The sequence below is a fragment of the Pseudophryne corroboree genome, chromosome 9 (assembly GCF_028390025.1).
Source record: "Pseudophryne corroboree isolate aPseCor3 chromosome 9, aPseCor3.hap2, whole genome shotgun sequence".
NCBI classification, from domain to species: domain Eukaryota; kingdom Metazoa; phylum Chordata; class Amphibia; order Anura; family Myobatrachidae; genus Pseudophryne; species Pseudophryne corroboree.
Window position 1 is genome coordinate 294,411,786 of NC_086452.1, and position 25,798 is coordinate 294,437,583.

General features: G+C 47.0%; 1 protein-coding gene across 7 annotated transcripts in view; it reads left to right on the plus strand.

Annotated features, from left to right (window-relative positions):
• L3MBTL2 (L3MBTL histone methyl-lysine binding protein 2) overlaps nucleotides 1-25,798 on the plus strand; it is a 772,791-nt gene that overhangs the window by 123,722 nt on the left and 623,271 nt on the right. For all 7 annotated transcript variants that reach the window (XM_063940374.1, XM_063940377.1, XM_063940380.1 and 4 more), the window contains one exon: nucleotides 10,500-10,623. In XM_063940374.1, coding sequence (XP_063796444.1) covers nucleotides 10,500-10,623 — 124 coding nt within the window. The remainder of the gene's footprint in view (nucleotides 1-10,499; nucleotides 10,624-25,798) is intronic.

The window sequence follows — 25,798 nt, forward strand, 5'->3', positions numbered from 1 at the left end:
ATTTTTTATAGGTAATTAGTGGAAATGCAACTGCGCACATTTGTATTATAGCCTATGTGTATTCAGGTGGAACGTACCCACCAATACAGTATTAAACAACACAGAGAAAATGTGAAAACACCTTGGACACTTACAATAAACTTGGATGCAACAAATTCGTATATAAAAAAACAAAACAATAGGATTACATAACTTGATCAAAATAATTTATATATAAACTTAAAGTGCCCATCAATAATTGGTTAATACAACAGTCACCTGACCAATCCTGGTGTTCAAAATTACTGAGTCTGGCAGAGAGTTGGTTAATATTCCTGATGCTTAATGAATTCCAATATATTTCTGTTCATAAAGTGAAAAGCAGGTTCCTTTTATCCCCCTAAATAGTGGTAAATCCTTAACGAGTGCTGGCCTATTTACTCCCAATCGTGAAATAGCTCGTGTTCATCCACATATGTAAAAGATATAAAGAATACACATATAGTTCAATAAACTTCATTAAAAATAATGAGTCAATTTATTAAAAAGATTCAGAAAAGTTACATATAAGATAATAGGTCAGTCATAAAAGATAAGAATTGGAACCATACCATGTTTGGCTCCTAGCAAGAAGTGATGGAGTGAGTATAGTTGGGAGGTTCCGGATAACCAAGTTATGTAATCGTATTGTTTTGTTTTTTTATTTACACATTCGTTGCTTTCAAGTTTTTTGTAAGCCTCCAAGGTGTTTTCACCACTTACATCTGGTTAAAACATAAGCTTTTGGATATATCAATACTTGGTTCATTAATGTATACCTTGCCTACAATATACAGTGCATCCGGAAAGTGTTCACAGCGCGTCACTTTTTCCACATTTTGTTATGTTACAGCCTTATTCCAAAATGGAATAAATTAATTTTTTCCCTTAAAATTCTACACATAATGGGGGTCATTCAGAGTTGATCGTAGCCCTGCACAATTTTGCAGGGCTACGATCATGACAATAGACATGCAGGGGGGACGGCCAGCACAGGGCTATCCCGCCCCACATGTCAGTGCCGGCCCCCCACGCAGAAGTGCAGCACAGCGGCGATGCTTTTGCACTTTAGGAGTAGCTTCCGGCCAGCGCAGCTTTAGCGTGGCCACCTGGCATGCGCCGGCCTGACCCGATCGCTGCGCTGCGATAAACGTGCGATCGGGTCAGAATGACCCCCAATACCCCATAATGACAATGTGAAAAAAGATTTTTTGAGATTTTTGCTAATTTATTACAAATAAAAATCTAAGAAATCATATGTACATAAGTATTCACAGCCTTTGTCATGAAGCTCAAAATTGAGCTCAGATGCATCCTGTTTCCACTGATCATCCTTGAGATGTTCCTACAGAATAATTGGTAAATTCAGTTCATTGGACATGATTTGGAAAGGCATGTCTGAGCACAAACCAAGCATGAAGTCAAAGGAATTGTCTGTAGACCTCCGAGACAGGATTGTCTCGAGGCACAAATCTGGGGAAGGGTACAGAAAAATGTCTGCTGCTTTGAAGATCCCAATGAGCACAGTGGCCTCCATCATCCATAAATGGAAGAAGTTTGGAACCACCAGGACTCTTCCTAGAGCTGGCCAGCTATCTAAACTGAGCAATCAGGGGAGAAGGGCCCTAGTCAGGGAGGTGATCAAGAACATGATGGTCACTCTGTCAGATCTACAGCATTCCTCTGTGGAGAGAGGAGAACCTTCCAGAAGGACAACCATCTCTGCAGCAATCCACTAATCAGGCCTGTATGGTAGAGTGGCCAGACGGAAGTCACTCCTTAGTTAAAAGCACATGGAAGCCCACCTGGAGTTTGCAAAAATGCACCTAAAGGACTCTCAGACCATGAGAAATAAAAATCTCTGGTCTGATGAGACAAAGATTGAACTCTTTGGTGTGAATGCCAGGCGTCATGTTTGGAGGAATCCAGGCACGACTCATGGCCAATACCATCCCTACAGTGAAGCATGGTGGTGGCAGCAACATCATGCTGTGTGGATGTTTTTCAGCGGCAAGAACTGGGAGACTAGTCAGGATAGAGGTAAAGATGAATGCAACAATGTACAGAGACATTCTGGATGAAAACCTGCTCCAGAGCGCTCTTGACCTCAGACTGGGGTGACTGTTCATCTTTCAGCACAGCCAAGATATCAAAGAAGTGGCTTCAGGACAACTCTGTGAATATCCTTGAGTGGCCCAGCCAGGTCCCAGACTTGAATCCGATTGAACATCCCTGGAAAGATCTGAAAATGGCTGTGCACCGATGCTTCCCATCCATCCTGATGGAGCTTGAGAGGTGCAGCAAAGAGGAATGGGCGAAAAATGCCCAAAGATAGGTGTGCCAAGCTTGTGGCATCATATTCAAAAAGACTTGAGGCTGTAATTGCTGCCAAAGGTGCATCAACAAAGTACTGTATTGAGCAAAGGCTGTGCATTCTTATGTACATGTGATTTCTTAGTTTTTTATTATTAATAAATTTGCAAAAATCTCAAACTTTGTACACGTTGTTATTATGGGGTATTTTGTGTAGAATTTTGAGGGAAAAAAATTATTTATTCCATTTTGGAATTAGGCTGTAACATAACAAAATGTTACACCAACAAAAGGCAGACCATGCCATATTAGCTGATCCTAACATATTAAATAGAGATGAGCGGGTTCGGTTTCTCTGAATCCGAACCCGCACGAACTTCATGTTTTTTTCACGGGTCCGAGCAGACTCGGATCCTCCCGCCTTGCTCGGTTAACCCGAGCGCGCCCGATCGTCATCATGACGCTGTCGGATTCTCGCGAGACTCGGATTCTATATAAGGAGCCGCGCGTCGCCGCCATTTTCACACGTGCATTGAGATTGATAGGGAGAGGACGTGGCTGGCGTCCTCTCCATTTAGATTAGGGTTGAGAGAGAGAGAGAGAGATTGACCTGAGGCTGTGATACTGTAGAAGAGAGTGCAGAGTTTAGTGACTGACGACCACAGTGACCACCAGACAGTGCAGTTGTTTGTTTTATTTAATATATCCGTTCTCTGCCTGAAAAAAACGATACACACAGTGACTCAGTCACATACCATATCTGTGTGCACTGCTCAGCCCAGTGTGCTGCATCAATGTATATATATATCTGACTGTGCTCAGCTCACACAGCTTATAATTGTGGGGGAGACTGGGGAGCACTGCAGTGCCAGTTATAGGTTATAGCAGGAGCCAGGAGTACATAATATTATATTAAAATTAAACAGTGCACACTTTTGCTGCAGGAGTGCCACTGCCAGTGTGACTAGTGACCAGTGACCTGACCACCAGTATATATAATATTAGTAGTATACTATCTCTTTATCAACCAGTCTATATTAGCAGCAGACACAGTACAGTGCGGTAGTTCACGGCTGTGGCTACCTCTGTGTCGGCACTCGGCAGCCCGTCCATAATTGTATATACCACCTAACCGTGGTTTTTTTTTCTTTCTTTATAGTCATACTAGTTACGAGTATACTATCTCTTTATCAACCAGTCTATATTAGCAGCAGACACAGTACAGTGCGGTAGTTCACGGCTGTGGCTACCTCTGTGTCGGCACTCGGCAGCCCGTCCATAATTGTATATACCACCTAACCGTGGTTTTTTTTTCTTTCTTTATACATACATACTAGTTACGAGTATACTATCTCTTTATCAACCAGTCTATATTAGCAGCAGACACAGTACAGTGCGGTAGTTCACGGCTGTGGCTACCTCTGTGTCGGCACTCGGCAGCCCGTCCATAATTGTATATACCACCTAACCGTGGTTTTTTTTTCTTTCTTTATACATACATACTAGTTACGAGTATACTATCTCTTTATCAACCAGTCTATATATTAGCAGCAGACACAGTACAGTGCGGTAGTTCACGGCTGTGGCTACCTCTGTGTCGGCACTCGGCAGCCCGTCCATAATTGTATACTAGTATCCAGTTCATCCATCTCCATTGTTTACCTGAGGTGCCTTTTAGTTGTGCCTATTAAAATATGGAGAACAAAAATGTTGAGGTTCCAAAATTAGGGAAAGATCAAGATCCACTTCCACCTCGTGCTGAAGCTGCTGCCACTAGTCATGGCCGAGACGATGAAATGCCAGCAATGTCGTCTGCCAAGGCCGATGCCCAATGTCATAGTACAGAGCATGTCAAATCCAAAACACCAAATATCAGTAAAAAAAGGACTCCAAAACCTAAAATAAAATTGTCGGAGGAGAAGCGTAAACTTGCCAATATGCCATTTACCACACGGAGTGGCAAGGAACGGCTGAGGCCCTGGCACTCAGCCTCTCGCTAGAAAAATGAAAAGACTAAAGCTGGCAAAAGCAGTAGCACCGCAAAGAACTGTGCGTTCTTCGAAATCCCAAATCCACAAGGAGAGTCCGACTCCAATTGTGTCGGTTGCGATGCCTGACCTTCCCAACACTGGACGTGAAGAGCATGCGCCTTCCACCATTTGCACGCCCCCTGCAAGTGATGGAAGGAGCACCCGCAGTCCAGTTCCTGATAGTCAGATTGAAGATGTCAGTGTTGAAGTACACCAGGATGAGGAGGATATGGGTGTTGCTGGCGCTGGGGAGGAAATTGACCAGGAGGATTCTGATGGTGAGGTGGTTTGTTTAAGTCAGGCACCCGGGGAGACACCTGTTGTCCGTGGTAGGAATATGGCCGTTGACATGCCTGGTGAAAATACCAAAAAAATCAGCTCTTCGGTGTGGAAGTATTTCACCAGAAATGCGGACAACAGGTGTCAAGCCGTGTGTTCCCTTTGTCAAGCTGTAATAAGTAGGGGTAAGGACGTTAACCACCTCGGAACATCCTCCCTTATACGTCACCTGCAGCGCATTCATAATAAGTCAGTGACAAGTTCAAAAACTTTGGGTGACAGCGGAAGCAGTCCACTGACCAGTAAATCCCTTCCTCTTGTAACCAAGCTCACGCAAACCACCCCACCAACTCCCTCAGTGTCAATTTCCTCCTTCCCCAGGAATGCCAATAGTCCTGCAGGCAATGTCACTGGCAATTCTGACGAGTCCTCTCCTGCCTGGGATTCCTCCGATGCATCCTTGCGTGTAACGCCTACTGCTGCTGGCGCTGCTGTTGTTGCTGCTGGGAGTCGATGGTCATCCCAGAGGGGAAGTCGTAAGCCCACTTGTACTACTTCCAGTAAGCAATTGACTGTTCAACAGTCCTTTGCGAGGAAGATGAAATATCACAGCAGTCATCCTGCTGCAAAGCGGATAACTGAGGCCTTGACAACTATGTTGGTGTTAGACGTGCGTCCGGTATCCGCCGTTAGTTCACAGGGAACTAGACAATTTATTGAGGCAGTGTGCCCCCGTTACCAAATACCATCTAGGTTCCACTTCTCTAGGCAGGCGATACCGAGAATGTACACGGACGTCAGAAAAAGACTCACCAGTGTCCTAAAAAATGCAGTTGTACCCAATGTCCACTTAACCACGGACATGTGGACAAGTGGAGCAGGGCAGGGTCAGGACTATATGACTGTGACAGCCCACTGGGTAGATGTATGGACTCCCGCCGCAAGAACAGCAGCGGCGGCACCAGTAGCAGCATCTCGCAAACGCCAACTCTTTCCTAGGCAGGCTACGCTTTGTATCACCGCTTTCCAGAATACGCACACAGCTGAAAACCTCTTACGGCAACTGAGGAAGATCATCGCGGAATGGCTTACCCCAATTGGTCTCTCCTGTGGATTTGTGGCATCGGACAACGCCAGCAATATTGTGTGTGCATTAAATATGGGCAAATTCCAGCACGTCCCATGTTTTGCACATACCTTGAATTTGGTGGTGCAGAATTTTTTAAAAAACGACAGGGGCGTGCAAGAGATGCTGTCAGTGGCCAGAAGAATTGCGGGACACTTTCGGCGTACAGGCACCACGTACAGAAGACTGGAGCACCACCAAAAACTACTGAACCTGCCCTGCCATCATCTGAAGCAAGAAGTGGTAACGAGGTGGAATTCAACCCTCTATATGCTTCAGAGGTTGGAGGAGCAGCAAAAGGCCATTCAAGCCTATACAATTGAGCACGATATAGTAGGTGGAATGCACCTGTCTCAAGCGCAGTGGAGAATGATTTCAACGTTGTGCAAGGTTCTGATGCCCTTTGAACTTGCCACACGTGAAGTCAGTTCAGACACTGCCAGCCTGAGTCAGGTCATTCCCCTCATCAGGCTTTTGCAGAAGAAGCTGGAGACATTGAAGGAGGAGCTAACACGGAGCAATTCCGCTAGGCATGTGGGACTTGTGGATGGAGCCCTTAATTCGCTTAACAAGGATTCACGGGTGGTCAATCTGTTGAAATCAGAGCACTACATTTTGGCCACCGTGCTCGATCCTAGATTTAAAGCCTACCTTGGATCTCTCTTTCCGGCAGACACAAGTCTGCTGGGGTTGAAAGACCTGCTGGTGACAAAATTGTCAAGTCAAGCGGAACGCGACCTGTCAACATCTCCTCCTTCACATTCTCCCGCAACTGGGGGTGCGAGGAAAAGGCTCAGAATTCCGAGCCCACCCGCTGGCGGTGATGCAGGGCAGTCTGGAGCGACTGCTGATGCTGACATCTGGTCCGGACTGAAGGACCTGACAACGATTACGGACATGTCGTCTACTGTCACTGCATATGATTCTCTCAACATTGATAGAATGGTGGAGGATTATATGAGTGACCGCATCCAAGTAGGCACGTCACACAGTCCGTACTTATACTGGCAGGAAAAAGAGGCAATTTGGAGGCCCTTGCACAAACTGGCTTTATTCTACCTAAGTTGCCCTCCCACAAGTGTGTACTCCGAAAGAGTGTTTAGTGCCGCCGCTCACCTTGTCAGCAATCGGCGTACGAGGTTACATCCAGAAAATGTGGAGAAGATGATGTTCATTAAAATGAATTATAATCAATTCCTCCGCGGAGACATTGACCAGCAGCAATTGCCTCCACAAAGTACACAGGGAGCTGAGATGGTGGATTCCAGTGGGGACGAATTGATAATCTGTGAGGAGGGGGATGTACACGGTGATATATCGGAGGGTGATGATGAGGTGGACATCTTGCCTCTGTAGAGCCAGTTTGTGCAAGGAGAGATTAATTGCTTCTTTTTTGGGGGGGGTCCAAACCAACCCGTCATATCAGTCACAGTCGTGTGGCAGACCCTGTCACTGAAATGATGGGTTGGTTAAAGTGTGCATGTCCTGTTTTGTTTATACAACATAAGGGTGGGTGGGAGGGCCCAAGGACAATTCCATCTTGCACCTCTTTTTTCTTTTCTTTTTCTTTGCGTCATGTGCTGTTTGGGGAGGGTTTTTTGGAAGGGACATCCTGCGTGACACTGCAGTGCCACTCCTAGATGGGCCCGGTGTTTGTGTCGGCCACTAGGGTCGCTTATCTTACTCACACAGCTACCTCATTGCGCCTCTTTTTTTCTTTGCGTCATGTGCTGTTTGGGGAGGGTTTTTTGGAAGGGACATCCTGCGTGACACTGCAGTGACACTCCTAGATGGGCCCGGTGTTTGTGTCGGCCACTAGGGTCGCTTATCTTACTCACACAGCTACCTCATTGCGCCTCTTTTTTTCTTTGCGTCATGTGCTGTTTGGGGAGGGTTTTTTGGAAGGGCCATCCTGCGTGACACTGCAGTGCCACTCCTAGATGGGCCCGGTGTTTGTGTCGGCCACTAGGGTCGCTTATCTTACTCACACAGCGACCTCGGTGCAAATTTTAGGACTAAAAATAATATTGTGAGGTGTGAGGTATTCAGAATAGACTGAAAATGAGTGGAAATTATGGTTTTTGAGGTTAATAATACTTTGGGATCAAAATGACCGCCAAATTCTATGATTTAAGCTGTTTTTTAGGTTTTTTGGGAAAAAACACCCGAATCCAAAACACACCCGAATCCGACAAAAAAAATTCGGTGAGGTTTTGCCAAAACGCGGTCGAACCCAAAACACGGCCGCGGAACCGAACCCAAAACCAAAACACAAAACCCGAAAAATTTCCGGCGCTCATCTCTAATATTAAATCATTTAGAATGTATTGTATTGTAGCAGAAGTAGTTAAGAAATTAAATTTGGGGTGACATTTAATCCTCGGCACACTCACTAAATACATTTGAAAGCAATTAGCTACTTTATACTATACTCTATTACAGTGGTTCTTAAGCTCGGTCCTCAGGACCTCAAACAATTCATGTTATCCAGGTCACCTAGTAGGTGCACAGGTGTATTAATTACTCACTAACACATTTCAAAAGGTGGGGCTTCTGTGTGATTCTGTGAGGAGACCTGGAAAACATGCACTGTTTGGAGTCCTGAGTTTGAGAACCTGTGCACTATTAAAAACAAGGAATTCCATCGCCACTAACATTTCTCTCAGACCTACCGCTACCACATCCACCGGACCTGCCACTAAGACATCATCATCATACACGGGAGTGTATTTTAGCTGTGAAAGTGTGCAAACGCATGTGTAGCAGAGCTCTACAAACAGATTTTTTGCAGTCTCTGAGTAGCCCAGGACTTACTCAGCCACTGCAAACACTTCAGCCTGTCCGGGACCGGAATTGACGTCAGGAACCCTCCCTGCAAATGCTTGGACACGCCTGCGTTTTTCCAACCACTCCCAGAAAATAGGCCGTTGCCACCCACAAATGGCTTCTTCCTGTAAATTTCCTTGTGAACGCCTGTGCGAATAGATCTGTTGCACAAAACCATCGCTGAGCGGCGATTCACTTTGTACCCGTGCAACATGCCTGCGCATTGCGGTGCATGCGCAATTTAGAACTGATCGCCCGCTGTACAAAAACGCAGCCTAGCGATCAGGTCTGAATTACCACCCATAGGTTGAGTAAGAGATAAATATGCTTCTGTTTTTCAGCCCTTTCTTGGTTGCATTTTTATAAACATGCCCTTAATGTATTCACCGAAAACATATTGGCCTCTACCCACCCCCATTCTGCCTCTCTATGCATAAGTAGCCATAAAGGCAAGATGAGATGAAATCAGCCTACAGACACTAGTCTTTTTTTATGTACTTGTGCAGTACAGAAATGAATATTTTGCAAACAGAACACACAAATACATCCAACTTTACGTGAGCCCCAATTATATAGATTGTAAACTTGCGAGCAGGGCCTTAGTACCTCTATGACTGTTTGTTATTATCCAGTTTTGTTTTATTGTTTCCATTTGTAAAGAGTAACAGAATTACTGCGCTACATAAGAAACTGTTAATAAAAACATAAGACCCCTTCCTAACCATCGGACCTGATGCTGCTTCTACCATCAAAGCCAGGACCTGCTGCCGGATCACCACATCTCCTCCCCCTTCCCCCTCCCCCCCCCCCCCCCCACACACACACACACTCACACTCCACCCCCCAGTCCCTCACCTTCAATTCTTGTATATATAGGTGTACTCTCCTATGGAATATTCTCACCTGATGGTGGCCCGGGGAACACGATCACAATGCAGGCTGCAGAACTGACCTCTCCTGCTTGATGCGCACCTGCGGCACGCATACATCCTCTTCAGATGGACGGGGGGAGGGCCTCTTCTCGATCGCGGCCGCACTAGTAGCTCTAATGGTGTGCGGGCCCCCTTAGCACGTCACCCATGGGCTGCCTGTCATGCTCAAAAGCTGTGACCGGGTGATGCGCTAAGGGGTCGGGGCCACCGATGACAGACGGCCCATGCATCTATTGGTCCACCGGGATTCTCCCCACTAGAGGTGATGGCCAATCCAGGCCTGACTGTAACACGTAATTTATTGGCATGATATACAGTATATGTACAGTTTCTCTATGGCAGTTATGGGCATATATTGATTACTCCTGAGCATATGAATGTTTTATCTTCTTTGCGATATAAGAGTGTGGATCATAATAAGATGCTGTAAGAACTTTTTCTTAAAATGAGACCGGAACATTCCTGCGAAAATATACATTATTTATTCTGAAACAGCATATTTTGATTTTCAAGATGGTGACTGACTAATTATAGTAGTCACACTAATTATCTCACCCTAATTTTGGAAGTTTAGCAACTGACTTAAGTGGAGACCACTGTGATATTATACTTTATAAATAGAATGACCCTCCAATATAATCAGGGTCAAGTGTTTAATAAGTTTTGTATATGTCCTTTTAACGGATAATAACAAAATATTATATAATAGTTTAATAAGTTGTGTCCCCACCCAAGGAATTTTCTTTTCTTTATTATTTTCACATTTTTCTGTGTTGTCTTTCACCTTTTGTTACAGATAGTACCTCCCAAAAATCAGCTAAAATCCCACTGTTCCCCCATCGATTAGAACAGGGACTAGAATTAAAAACAGCATTTACTGCAAACAACCCCCCCCCCCAAAAAAAAAAAAAAACAACAACCCATTGTATTAACACTTCAGTGACCTATGTTTGGCTGTCTTTTTGTTGTCTGTAGGGAAAACCACCCACAAAGAAGGCGAAGGTACTGCACAAAGCTTCCTTAAATGCCAATTTTGGGGTATTCCTGAATTCTCAAGACACGGGGCAACTGGTGGATCGAAGACTCACAGGACAGAATGGTAAAACACCTTGGTGTTAATGTCACATTGATGCAGTAGTAGTATTATTACTACTATTTTTATTACTACTATTTTTATTATTGTTGTTGTTATTATTATTATTATCCTTTATATGGTGCCACAATGGGTCTGCAGCACCTTATAGCCCTTTGACACTGAAGCCCCATCTCCAACCAGAACACTTTTCAGAGATGGGGTTTCAGATATACTTATCCCTTTAATACCACCACCAGGACCCGGGCATTTGCCACTCATACAGGAAGCTAGGAGATTATGTCATCCTGAGCTAGCCAATCAGCAGCCTTTTAGGCATAACCTGGGTCATCAATGACTCTGGTCTGCCTTTCACACTGCAGTCGACGTGGGTCGGACCCGGGCACACTGAGCCTAGACTGGTGTCACAAAGGCTTTTCCTGGCAATAGCCTGGGTTCTCGGCTCTGTGTAAAAGGGGTATTAAAACAGTAATGAACAAAACCACAAAAAAGTGACTTACAGTGCGGATCAGTACAAGTCATGGGAATAGGTTATAGCATTGCTGTGTCAGCAGTCCTAATACTCAAGTAAGCAGCACGGTGCCGCTGAAGGCATTGGGGAGGAGAGGATGGTATAAGTGTTGGAAGGAAAAGCACATCGGGTCTCTGAACTAGAGATGAGCGGGTTCGGTTTCTCTGAATCCGAACCCGCCCGAACTTCATGTTTTTTTTCACGGGTCCGAGCGACTCGGATCTTCCCGCCTTGCTCGGTTAACCCGAACGCGCCCGAACGTCATCATGACGCTGTCGGATTCTCGCGAGGCTCGGATTCTATCGCGAGACTCGGATTCTATATAAGGAGCCGCGCGTCGCCGCCATTTTCACACGTGCATTGAGATTGATAGGGAGAGGACGTGGCTGGCGTCCTCTCCATTTAGATTAGGGTTGAGAGAGAGAGAGAGAGAGATTGACCTGAGGCTGTGATACTGTAGAAGAGAGTGCAGAGTTTAGTGACTGACGACCACAGTGACCACCAGACAGTGCAGTTGTTTGTTTTATTTAATATATCCGTTCTCTGCCTGAAAAAAACGATACACACAGTGACTCAGTCACATACCATATCTGTGTGCACTGCTCAGCCCAGTGTGCTGCATCAATGTATATATATATCTGACTGTGCTCAGCTCACACAGCTTATAATTGTGGGGGAGACTGGGGAGCACTGCAGTGCCAGTTATAGGTTATAGCAGGAGCCAGGAGTACATAATATTATATTAAAATTAAACAGTGCACACTTTTGCTGCAGGAGTGCCACTGCCAGTGTGACTAGTGACCAGTGACCTGACCACCAGTATATATAATATTAGTAGTATACTATCTCTTTATCAACCAGTCTATATTAGCAGCAGACACAGTACAGTGCGGTAGTTCACGGCTGTGGCTACCTCTGTGTCGGCACTCGGCAGCCCGTCCATAATTGTATATACCACCTAACCGTGGTTTTTTTTTCTTTCTTTATAGTCATACTAGTTACGAGTATACTATCTCTTTATCAACCAGTCTATATTAGCAGCAGACACAGTACAGTGCGGTAGTTCACGGCTGTGGCTACCTCTGTGTCGGCACTCGGCAGCCCGTCCATAATTGTATATACCACCTAACCGTGGTTTTTTTTTCTTTCTTTATACATACATACTAGTTACGAGTATACTATCTCTTTATCAACCAGTCTATATTAGCAGCAGACACAGTACAGTGCGGTAGTTCACGGCTGTGGCTACCTCTGTGTCGGCACTCGGCAGCCCGTCCATAATTGTATATACCACCTAACCGTGGTTTTTTTTTCTTTCTTTATACATACATACTAGTTACGAGTATACTATCTCTTTATCAACCAGTCTATATATTAGCAGCAGACACAGTACAGTGCGGTAGTTCACGGCTGTGGCTACCTCTGTGTCGGCACTCGGCAGCCCGTCCATAATTGTATATACCACCTAACCGTGGTTTTTTTTTCTTTCTTTATACATACATACTAGTTACGAGTATACTATCTCTTTATCAACCAGTCTATATATTAGCAGCAGACACAGTACAGTGCGGTAGTTCACGGCTGTGGCTACCTCTGTGTCGGCACTCGGCAGCCCGTCCATAATTGTATATACCACCTAACCGTGTTTTTTTTTTCTTTCTTTATACATACATACTAGTTACGAGTATACTATCTCTTTATCAACCAGTCTATATTAGCAGCAGACACAGTACAGTGCGGTAGTTCACGGCTGTGGCTACCTCTGTGTCGGCACTCGGCAGCCCGTCCATAATTGTATATACCACCTAACCGTGGTTTTTTTTTTCTTTCTTTATACATACATACTAGTTACGAGTATATTATCTCTTTATCAACCAGTCTATATATTAGCAGCAGACACAGTACAGTGCGGTAGTTCACGGCTGTGGCTACCTCTGTGTCGGCACTCGGCAGCCCGTCCATAATTGTATATACCACCTAACCGTGGTTTTTTTTTCTTTCTTTATAGTCATACTAGTTACGAGTATACTATCTCTTTATCAACCAGTCTATATTAGCAGCAGACACAGTACAGTGCGGTAGTTCACGGCTGTGGCTACCTCTGTGTCGGCACTCGGCAGCCCGTCCATAATTGTATATACCACCTAACCGTGGTTTTTTTTTTCTTTCTTTATACATACATACTAGTTACGAGTATACTATCTCTTTATCAACCAGTCTATATTAGCAGCAGACACAGTACAGTGCGGTAGTTCACGGCTGTGGCTACCTCTGTGTCGGCACTCGGCAGCCCGTCCATAATTGTATATACCACCTAACCGTGGTTTTTTTTTCTTTCTTTATAGTCATACTAGTTACGAGTATACTATCTCTTTATCAACCAGTCTATATTAGCAGCAGACACAGTACAGTGCGGTAGTTCACGGCTGTGGCTACCTCTGTGTCGGCACTCGGCAGCCCGTCCATAATTGTATATACCACCTAACCGTGGTTTTTTTTTCTTTCTTTATACATACATACTAGTTACGAGTATACTATCTCTTTACCAACCAGTCTATATTAGCAGCAGACACAGTACAGTGCGGTAGTTCACGGCTGTGGCTACCTCTGTGTCGGCACTCGGCAGCCCGTCCATAATTGTATATACCGCCTAACCGTGGTTTTTTTTTTCTTTCTTTATACATACATACTAGTTACGAGTATACTATCTCTTTATCAACCAGTCTATATTAGCAGCAGACACAGTACAGTGCGGTAGTTCACGGCTGTGGCTACCTCTGTGTCGGCACTCGGCAGCCCGTCCATAATTGTATATACCACCTAACCGTGGTTTTTTTTTCTTTCTTTATACATACATACTAGTTACGAGTATACTATCTCTTTATCAACCAGTCTATATTAGCAGCAGACACAGTACAGTGCGGTAGTTCACGGCTGTGGCTACCTCTGTGTCGGCACTCGGCAGCCCGTCCATAATTGTATATACCACCTAACCGTGGTTTTTTCTTTCTTTCTTTATACATACATACTAGTTACGAGTATACTATCTCTTTATCAACCAGTCTATATTAGCAGCAGACACAGTACAGTGCGGTAGTTCACGGCTGTGGCTACCTCTGTGTCGGCACTCGGCAGCCCGTCCATAATTGTATATACCACCTAACCGTGGTTTTTTCTTTCTTTCTTTATACATACATACTAGTTACGAGTATACTATCTCTTTATCAACCAGTCTATATTAGCAGCAGACACAGTACAGTGCGGTAGTTCACGGCTGTGGCTACCTCTGTGTCGGCACTCGGCAGCCCGTCCATAATTGTATACTAGTATCCAATCCATCCATCTCCATTGTTTACCTGAGGTGCCTTTTAGTTGTGCCTATTAAAATATGGAGAACAAAAATGTTGAGGTTCCAAAATTAGGGAAAGATCAAGATCCACTTCCACCTCGTGCTGAAGCTGCTGCCACTAGTCATGGCCGAGACGATGAAATGCCAGCAACGTCGTCTGCCAAGGCCGATGCCCAATGTCATAGTACAGAGCATGTCAAATCCAAAACACCAAATATCAGTAAAAAAAGGACTCCAAAACCTAAAATAAAATTGTCGGAGGAGAAGCGTAAACTTGCCAATATGCCATTTACCACACGGAGTGGCAAGGAACGGCTGAGGCCCTGGCCTATGTTCATGGCTAGTGGTTCAGCTTCACATGAGGATGGAAGCACTCAGCCTCTCGCTAGAAAAATGAAAAGACTAAAGCTGGCAAAAGCAGTAGCACCTCAAAGAACTGTGCGTTCTTCGAAATCCCAAATCCACAAGGAGAGTCCGACTCCAATTGTGTCGGTTGCGATGCCTGACCTTCCCAACACTGGACGTGAAGAGCATGCGCCTTCCACCATTTGCACGCCCCCTGCAAGTGATGGAAGGAGCACCCGCAGTCCAGTTCCTGATAGTCAGATTGAAGATGTCAGTGTTGAAGTACACCAGGATGAGGAGGATATGGGTGTTGCTGGCGCTGGGGAGGAAATTGACCAGGAGGATTCTGATGGTGAGGTGGTTTGTTTAAGTCAGGCACCCGGGGAGACACCTGTTGTCCGTGGTAGGAATATGGCCGTTGACATGCCTGGTGAAAATACCAAAAAAATCAGCTCTTCGGTGTGGAAGTATTTCACCAGAAATGCGGACAACAGGTGTCAAGCCGTGTGTTCCCTTTGTCAAGCTGTAATAAGTAGGGGTAAGGACGTTAACCACCTCGGAACATCCTCCCTTATACGTCACCTGCAGCGCATTCATAATAAGTCAGTGACAAGTTCAAAAACTTGGGCCGACAGCGGAAGCAGTCCACTGACCAGTAAATCCCTTCCTCTTGTAACCAAGCTCACGCAAACCACCCCACCAACTCCCTCAGTGTCAATTTCCTCCTTCCCCAGGAATGCCAATAGTCCTGCAGGCCATGTCACTGGCAATTCTGACGAGTCCTCTCCTGCCTGGGATTCCTCCGATGCATCCTTGCGTGTAACGCCTACTGCTGCTGGCGCTGCTGTTGTTGCTGCTGGGAGTCGATGGTCATCCCAGAGGGGAAGTCGTAAGACCACTTTTACTACTTCCACCAAGCAATTGACTGTCCAACAGTCCTTTGCGAGGAAGATGAAATATCACAGCAGTCATCCTACTGCAAAGCGGATAACTGAGGCCTTGACATCCTGGGTGGTGAGAAACGTGGTTCCGGTATCCATCATTACTGCAGAGCCAACTAGAGACTTGTTGGAGGTACTGTGTCCCCGGTACCAAATACCATCTAGGTTCCATTTCTCTAGGCAGGCGATACCGAAAATGTACACAGACCTCAGAAAAAGAGTCACCAGTGTCCTAAAAAATGCAGCTGTACCCAATGTCCACTTAACCACGGACATGTGGACAAGTGGAGCAGGGCAGGGTCAGGACTATATGACTGTGACAGCCCACTGGGTAGATGTATGGACTCCCGCCGCAAGAACAGCAGCGGCGGCACCAGTAGCAGCATCTCGCAAACGCCAACTCTTTCCTAGGCAGGCTACGCTTTGTATCACCGGTTTCCAGAATACGCACACAGCTGAAAACCTCTTACGGCAACTGAGGAAGATCATCGCGGAATGGCTTACCCCAATTGGACTCTCCTGTGGATTTGTGGCATCGGACAACGCCAGCAATATTGTGTGTGCATTAAATATGGGCAAATTCCAGCACGTCCCATGTTTTGCACATACCTTGAATTTGGTGGTGCAGAATTTTTAAAAAAACGACAGGGGCGTGCAAGAGATGCTGTCGGTGGCCAGAAGAATTGCGGGACACTTTCGGCGTACAGGCACCACGTACAGAAGACTGGAGCACCACCAAAAACTACTGAACCTGCCCTGCCATCATCTGAAGCAAGAAGTGGTAACGAGGTGGAATTCAACCCTCTATATGCTTCAGAGGTTGGAGGAGCAGCAAAAGGCCATTCAAGCCTATACAATTGAGCACGATATAGTAGGTGGAATGCACCTGTCTCAGGCGCAGTGGAGAATGATTTCAACGTTGTGCAAGGTTCTGATGCCCTTTGAACTTGCCACACGTGAAGTCAGTTCAGACACTGCCAGCCTGAGTCAGGTCATTCCCCTCATCAGGCTTTTGCAGAAGAAGCTGGAGACATTGAAGGAGGAGCTAACACGGAGCGATTCCGCTAGGCATGTGGGACTTGTGGATGGAGCCCTTAATTCGCTTAACAAGGATTCACGGGTGGTCAATCTGTTGAAATCAGAGCACTACATTTTGGCCACCGTGCTCGATCCTAGATTTAAAGCCTACCTTGGATCTCTCTTTCCGGCAGACACAAGTCTGCTGGGGTTGAAAGACCTGCTGGTGACAAAATTGTCAAGTCAAGCGGAACGCGACCTGTCAACATCTCCTCCTTCACATTCTCCCGCAACTGGGGGTGCGAGGAAAAGGCTCAGAATTCCGAGCCCACCCGCTGGCGGTGATGCAGGGCAGTCTGGAGCGACTGCTGATGCTGACATCTGGTCCGGACTGAAGGACCTGACAACGATTACGGACATGTCGTCTACTGTCACTGCATATGATTCTCTCAACATTGATAGAATGGTGGAGGATTATATGAGTGACCGCATCCAAGTAGGCACGTCACACAGTCCGTACTTATACTGGCAGGAAAAAGAGGCAATTTGGAGGCCCTTGCACAAACTGGCTTTATTCTACCTAAGTTGCCCTCCCACAAGTGTGTACTCCGAAAGAGTGTTTAGTGCCGCCGCTCACCTTGTCAGCAATCGGCGTACGAGGTTACATCCAGAAAATGTGGAGAAGATGATGTTCATTAAAATGAATTATAATCAATTCCTCCGCGGAGACATTGACCAGCAGCAATTGCCTCCACAAAGTACACAGGGAGCTGAGATGGTGGATTCCAGTGGGGACGAATTGATAATCTGTGAGGAGGGGGATGTACACGGTGATATATCGGAGGGTGATGATGAGGTGGACATCTTGCCTCTGTAGAGCCAGTTTGTGCAAGGAGAGATTAATTGCTTCTTTTTTGGGGGGGGGTCCAAACCAACCCGTCATATCAGTCACAGTCGTGTGGCAGACCCTGTCACTGAAATGATGGGTTGGTTAAAGTGTGCATGTCCTGTTTTGTTTATACAACATAAGGGTGGGTGGGAGGGCCCAAGGACAATTCCATCTTGCACCTCTTTTTTCTTTTCTTTTTCTTTGCATCATGTGCTGATTGGGGAGGGTTTTTTGGAAGGGACATCCTGCGTGACACTGCAGTGCCACTCCTAAATGGGCCCGGTGTTTGTGTCGGCCACTAGGGTCGCTAATCTTACTCACACAGTCAGCTACCTCATTGCGCCTCTTTTTTTCTTTGCGTCATGTGCTGTTTGGGGAGGGTTTTTTGGAAGGGACATCCTGCGTGACACTGCAGTGCCACTCCTAGATGGGCCCGGTGTTTGTGTCGGCCACTAGGGTCGCTAATCTTACTCACACAGCTACCTCATTGCGCCTCTTTTTTTCTTTGCGTCATGTGCTGTTTGGGGAGGGTTTTTTGGAAGGGACATCCTGCGTGACACTGCAGTGCCACTCCTAGATGGGCCCGGTGTTTGTGTCGGCCACTAGGGTCGCTTATCTTACTCACACAGCGACCTCGGTGCAAATTTTAGGACTAAAAATAATATTGTGAGGTGTGAGGTATTCAGAATAGACTGAAAATGAGTGTAAATTATGGTTTTTGAGGTTAATAATACTTTGGGATCAAAATGACCCCCAAATTCTATGATTTAAGCTGTTTTTTAGTGTTTTTTGAAAAAAACACCCGAATCCAAAACACACCTGAATCCGACAAAAAAAATTCGGTGAGGTTTTGCCAAAACGCGTTCGAACCCAAAACACGGCCGCGGAACCGAACCCAAAACCAAAACACAAAACCCGAAAAATTTCAGGCGCTCATCTCTACTCTGAACAGCTGGTTTGTTTTAAGATTACGGATATAATTACAGAATCCAAAGTCTGGGACCTTACTCTTGGTAAGTACGGTATCTTTTATAAAATAATGTCCTATAGAAGTCAGTACGTTGCCAATGAGCTTGAAGTGTGCAGATCCCTCAAAAATACCTGGCAGGATTTACAGTACTGCAGTAAATTTGGTGTTTCCTGGTTACATCCAGGGGTGTAGCGAGGGTGACTCTGGTGGAGCGCGAGCTCCGGGTATCGGAAAAGTTAGAGGGGCGCACACTGACTCGGAGACTAGGTAGGATACAGGGCAGGCCAGAGGTGATAGCAGGAGACACTGACAGCCAGCAGGACAGCAACCCTCTTTATGTCTCACTGGCTGCTTGTAGCTGTGCAGCATTGTTACTTCTGTTCTGCTACACCTCTTTCTGCCGTTGCCGCTACAGCACCTCTCCTTGTCCCGGCTGCTACAGCACCTCTTTCTGCTCCAGCTGCTGCTGCACCTCTCTCTACTCCGGCTGTTGCAGCACCCCTCTCTGCATTAACTGCAGAGTAAAATGTATAAGCTGCTTTACTGTGGTGTAACATGTATAAACAGCTCTACTGGGGTGTAATGTGAATAACGGACAATACTGTGCAGTGTAATCTGAATTGGTACTATTCTGTGGTCATGCCCTTATGTTTTTGTTGTGTGCCGAAGCATGGTGGGCACCTAAAGGAGACTTTTGCCATGAGCTCCACAAGGTCTACAATCAGACCAGTCACCAATTTAGTATTTTTTAATTTCTCTTACGTCCTAGAGGATGCTGGGGTCCACATTTGTACCATGGGGTATAGACCGTTCCACTAGGAGCCACTGGCACTTTAAGAGTTTAATAGTGTGGGCTGGCTCCTCCCTCTATGCCCCTCCTACCAGACCCAGTTTAGAAAATGTGCCCGGAGGAGCCAGTCACAGCTAGGGGAGCTCCTAGAGCTTCTTTAGTTTTTTTTTTTTAATAGTAATTTAGGCACAAGGAGGCTGCTGGCAACAGCCTCACTGCTTTGTGGGACTTAGGGGGAGTAGTGTACAACCCTGAGAGGTTAATTGCCACTATCTCTGCTAACAGGACATTGAGCTCCTGAGGGTGATGATCGTTAGCCGCCCAAGGCGACCGTTCACTCCCACAGCATGCCGCAACCCTCTAACAGAGCCAGAAGATTCCGGTGGTGAGTGTGTCACCGGTGACCCGACAAGCGGTGAGCCGATGTGAATGGCGTCAACAGGGTGGGAGCGCAGTATTGATACTGCGCTCCAGAAGGCTCAGCGGTACAGCAGGTGCGGCGCTATGAGGGGCGTCCTGGGCCAGCGCAAATACCCTTACACTGGTCACTGAGGCTATCAGGGACTCCTGTAAACGCTGCTAGCTTAATACCTCAGGCCAGTATAAATTTTAAATTGTGCGGGAAGACGCGCCATGTTTGGGGGCGGAGCTTTTCAGAGCGGACCCAGCAGCTCACCAGCGCCATTTTCTCCCTGCAGATCCACTTCCAGCGACGCTGACAGGGAGCGCTGTCCCTCCACACGACTCCAGCTATCCTGTGTGGTACCAGGGGGTCGTAGAAGGGGGGGGAGGGGAGGCTGTCATTTCGCTGTGTAGTCTATTAAGGGTACACAGTCAGTGCCAGGCAGTTCTTATATAACTGTCTCTGGGGCTCTGTGTGTGCTGGCTCCAAACTCTGTCTCTCTCCGAAGGTACTTGGGGGGGAAACTGTGTCTGACATTTTCCTGTGTGTGTATGCAAATCTCACATAACCATTTCCAGGGACTCTGTGTCTTATGCTGCAGAGGAAGTATCTTCTCCAAAGGAATCCATTCCATGTACCCAGGAATGTAATATCATGTCTCAGACTTCTGAATCTGAGCCACAATGGCTGGCTTCCATTAAGGGAATGTTATCTCCAATTTCTACTAGGGTTGCCCATACTGAGACTGAAACTCAGGTTTTAAGGAAGTCTATGGAAGTTTGGTTGGGTGCTGTCCCCATTGCTTCTAACTCCGCTAGCATATACCCAAAGAAACGGGCACTTGCCCAGATTATGCAAGCCGACACGGATACCGACTCTGACACGGCATATGGTGATGGGGATATTGCAGAAAGAGAAATTACCAAGGTAATAAGCCCGGCGCTATCAAGAGGAGCTGTTTATCCTATAAGCTGCTGTTTGAAGGGGTAGTTAGCCCCTGAGGTGAATAGTAAAGGAAGGTATATACAGCGCTTCCAAAACTGGATATGAAAACCAAATGTATTTTCTCTGACGTCCTAGTGGATGCTGGGTACTCCGTAAGGACCATGGGGAATAGACGGGCTCCGCAGGAGACTGGGCACTCTAAAGAAATATTTAGGTCTACCTGGTGTGCACTGGCTCCTCCCCCTATGACCCTCCTCCAAGCCTCAGTTAGATTTCTGTGCCCGGCTGAGCTGGATGCACACTAGGGGCTCTCCTGAGCTCCTAGGAAGAAAGTATATGTTAGGTTTTTTATTTTCAGTGAGACCTGCTGGCAACAGGCTCACTGCACCGAGGGACTAAGGGGAGAAGAAGCGAACCTACCTAAGTGGTGGTAGCTTGGGCTTCTTAGGCTACTGGACACCATTAGCTCCAGAGGGATCGAACACAGGACCCGACCTCGTCGTCCGTTCCCGGAGCCGCGCCGCCGTCCCCCTTACAGAGCCAGAAGCAAGAAGGTGGTCCGGAAAATCGGCGGCTGAAGACTTCTGTCTTCTCCAAGGTAGCGCACAGCACTGCAGCTGTGCGCCATTGCTCCTCATGCACACCACACACTGCGGTCACTGATGGGTGCAGGGCGCTGGGGGGGGCGCCCTGAGCAGCAATATTAACACCTTGGCTGGCGAACTGACACCATATATAGCCCCAGGGGCTATATAGGTGTTTATTAACCCCTGCCAGAACTTTTACAATAGCGGGAGAAAGCCCGCCGAAAAAGGGGCGGAGCCATCTCCCTCAGCACACTGGCGCCATTTTCCCTCACAGCTCTGCTGGAGGGATCGCTCCCTGGCTCTCCCCTGCAGTCCTGCACTACAGAAAAGGGTTAAAAAGAGAGGGGGGGGGCACAAATTAGGCGCAGTATATATATAATTATGCAGCTATAAGGGAAAACACTCTCTTAGGTGATATCCCTGTGATATATAGCGCTCTGGTGTGTGCTGGCATACTCTCCCTCTGTCTCCCCAAAGGGCTTTGTGGGGTCCTGTCCTCTGTCAGAGCATTCCCTGTGTGTGTGCTGTGTGTCGGTACTGCTGTGTCGACATGTATGATGAGGATAATGATGTGGAGGCGGAGCAAATGCCTGTAAATGGGATGTCACCCCCTGCGGGGTCGACACCGGTGTGGATGGACTTATGGAAGGAATTACGTGACAGTGTCAACTCCTTACATAAAAGGTTTGACGACATAGGACAGCCGGCTGCTCAGCTTGTGCCTGTCCAAGCATCTCACATGTCATCAGGGGCTCTAAAACGCCCGCTACCTCAGATGGCAGACACAGATGTTGACACGGATACCGACTCCAGTGTCGACGACGATGAGACTAGTGTACCTTCCAATAGGGCCACCCCTTACATAATTGAGGCAATGAAAAATGTATTACACATTTCTGATAATACCCCAGATACCACAAAAAAGGGTATTATGTTTGGTGACAGAAAACTACCAGTAGTTTTCCTGCATCTGAGGAATTGATATGAGGTGTGTGAGGAAGCGTGGACTTCCCCCGATAAGAAATTGATAATTTCTAAGCAGCGTACCCTTTTCCGCCAGAGGATAGGTCACGTTGGGAAATAACCCCTAGGGTAGATAAAGCGGTTACACGCTTATTAAAAAAGGTGGCACTACCGTCACGGATACGGCCGCCCTGAAGGACCTGCTGATAGAAAGCAGAAAACTACCCTTAAAGCTATATACACACACACGGGCATTATATTGAGACCTGCTATTGCCTCGGCATGGATGTGCAGTGCGGCAGCTGCGTGGTCAGATTCCCTGTCGGATAATATTTATACTATAGATAGGGACAATATTTTGCTGAAAATAGAGCATATAAACGACGCTGTCTTATACATGCGTGATGCACAGAGGGATATTTGCCGACTGGCATCACTAATAAGCGCTATGTAAAACCATTGCCGCCAGACGGGGGTTATGGACTCGGCAATGGTCGGGCGATGCCGATTCAAAACGGCACATGGAAGTTTGCCCTAGAAGGGGGTGGAACTGTTTGGGGATGGTCTTTCAGACCTCGTTTCCACAGCTACGGCTGGGAAATCAAAACTTTTGCCACAAGCTACCCCACAGCAAAAGTAAGCACTGTATTATCAGGTACAGTCCCTTCGGCCCCAGAAAAGTAGAGGGCTAGAGGCTCATCTTTTCTGCCAAGAGGAAAAGCTAGAGGGAAAAAGCTGCAGCACACAGCTAGTTCCCGGGAGCAGAAGTCCTCCCCTGCGTCCGGTAAGTCCACAGCATGACGCACAGTGGGCTCTTTCACAGGTGGATCCCTGGGTTCTTCAAACAGTATCTCAGAGGTACAGGCTGGAATTCGAGACGTCTCCCCCCGCCGTTTCCTAAAATCTGCCTTACCGGCAACTCCCTCTGCCAGGGAGGCAGTGTTGGTGGCTATCCAAAAAAACTGTATTCACAGCAAGTGATTATCAAGGTACCCCTCCTTCAACAGGAAAAGGGTTACTTTTCCACAATGTTTGTGGTACCGAAACCGGACGGTTCGGTGAGACCCATCTTAAATTTAAAATCCTTGAAAACATATAACAAAAGATTCAAGTTCAAGATGGAATCGCTCAGGGCGATTATTGCGATCCTGGACGAGGGGGATTACAGGGTCTCTCTGGACATCAAGGATACTTACCTGCATGTCCCCATTTACCCTCCTCACCAGGAGTACCTCAAGATTGTGGTACCGGACTGTCACTATCAGTTCCAGACGCTGCCGTTTGGATTATCCACGGCACCGAGGGTCCTTACCATGGGTAATGACCGAAATGATGATACTCCTTCGCAAGAAGGGAGTTTTAATTATCCCGTACTTGGACGATCTCCTGATACAGGCGAGGTCCAAGGAACAGTTGGTAAGGGGGTAGCACTTTCTCCGGAAGTGCTGCAACAGCAGGACTGGATTCTCAATTCCAAAGTCACAGCTGGTCCCGACGACACGTCTTCTGTTCCTGGGAATGATTCTGGAAACAGACCAGAAAAAAGTGTTTCTTCCAATGGAAAAAGCCAAGGAGTTGTCATCTCTAGTCAGAGACATCCTAAAACCGGGACAGGTGTCGGTACATCAATGCACACGAGTCCTGGGAAAAATGGTAGCTTCGTACGAGGCGATTCCATTCGGAAGGTTCCACGCAAGGACTTTCCAGTGGGACCTGTTGGACAAATGGTCCGGGTCCCATCTCCAGATGCAACAGCGAATAACCCTGTCGGCAAGGACCAGGGTGTCGCTGCTGTGGTGGCTGCAGAGGGCTCATCTACTAGAGGGCCGCAGATTCGGAATACAGGACTGGGTCCTGGTGACCACGGATGCCAGCCTTCGGGGCTGGGGTGCAGTCACACAGGGAGGAAATTTCCAAGGACTGTGGTCAAATCAGGAGATTTCGCTTCACATAAATATTCTGGAGCTAAGGGCCATTTACAATGCCCTAAGCCAAGCAAGACCCCTGCTTCAGAACCGGCCGGTACTGATCCAATCAGACAACATCACGGCGGTCGCCCATGTAAACAGACAGGGCGGCACAAGAAGCAGGAGGGCAATGGCAGAAGTCACAAGGATTCTCCGATGGGCAGAGAATCATGTGTTAGCACTGACAGCAGTGTTCATTCCGGGAGTGGACAACTGGGAAGCAGACTTACTCAGCAGGCACGACCTCCACCCGGGAGAATGGGGACTTCATTCAGAAGTCTTCCAGATGCTGGTAAACCGTTGGGAAAAACCACAGGTGGACATGATGGCGTCCCGCCTCAACAAAAAGCTAAAAAGATATTGCGCCAGGTCAAGGGACCCTCAGGCGATCGCTGTGGACGCTCTAGTGACACCGTGGGTGTATCAGTCGGTTTATGTGTTTCCTCCTCTACCTCTCATACCCAAAGTACTGAGAATAATAAGAAAGCGAGGAGTGAGAACTATTCACGTGGCTCTGGATTGGCCAAGAAGGGCTTGGTACCCTGAGCTTCAAGAGATGCTTGCAGAGGACCCTTGGCCTCTGCCGCTTAGACAAGACCTGCTGCAGCAGGGACCCTGTCTGTTCCAAGACTTACCGCGGCTGCGTTTGACGGCATGGCGGTTGAACGCCGGATCCTAAAGGAAAAAGGCATTCCGGAGGAAGTCATCCCTACCCTGATCAAGGCCAGGAAGGATGTCACCGCAAAACATTATCACCACATTTGGCGAAAATATGTTGCTTGGTGTGAGGCCAAGAAGGCCCCAACGGAGGAATTTCAACTGGGTCGATTCCTGCATTTCCTGCAAGCAGGTGTGACGTTGGGCCTCAAATTGGGGTCCATTAAGGTCCAGATCTCGGCCCTGTCGATTTTCTTCCAGAAAGAACTGGCTTCACTGCCTGAAGTTCAGACTTTTGTCAAGGGAGTTCTGCATATTCAGCCTCCTTTTGTGCCCCCAGTGGCACCTTGGGATCTCAATGTGGTTTGGGAGTTTCTGAAATCACATTGGTTTGAGCCACTAAAGACTGTGGATTTAAAATATCTCACGTGGAAAGTGGTTATGTTGTTGGCTCTAGCTTCGGCCAGACGTGTGTCAGAATTGGCGGCTTTGTCCTGTAAAAGCCCCTATCTGATTTTCCATATGGATAGGGCAGAGTTGAGGACTCGTCCTCAGTTTCTCCCGCAGGTGGTATCAGCTTTTCACTTGAACCAACCTATTGTGGTGCCTGCGGCTACTAGGGACTTGGAGGATTCCAAGTTTCTGGACGTAGTCAGGGCCCTGAAAATTTATATTTCCAGGACGGCTGGAGTCAGAAAAACTGACTCGCTGTTTATTTTATATGCACCCAACAAGCTGGGTGCACCTGCTTCTAAGCAGACTATCGCGCGCTGGATTTGTAGCACTATTCAGCTGGCGCATTCTGCGGTGGGACTACCGCAGCCTAAATCTGTAAAAGCCCATTCCA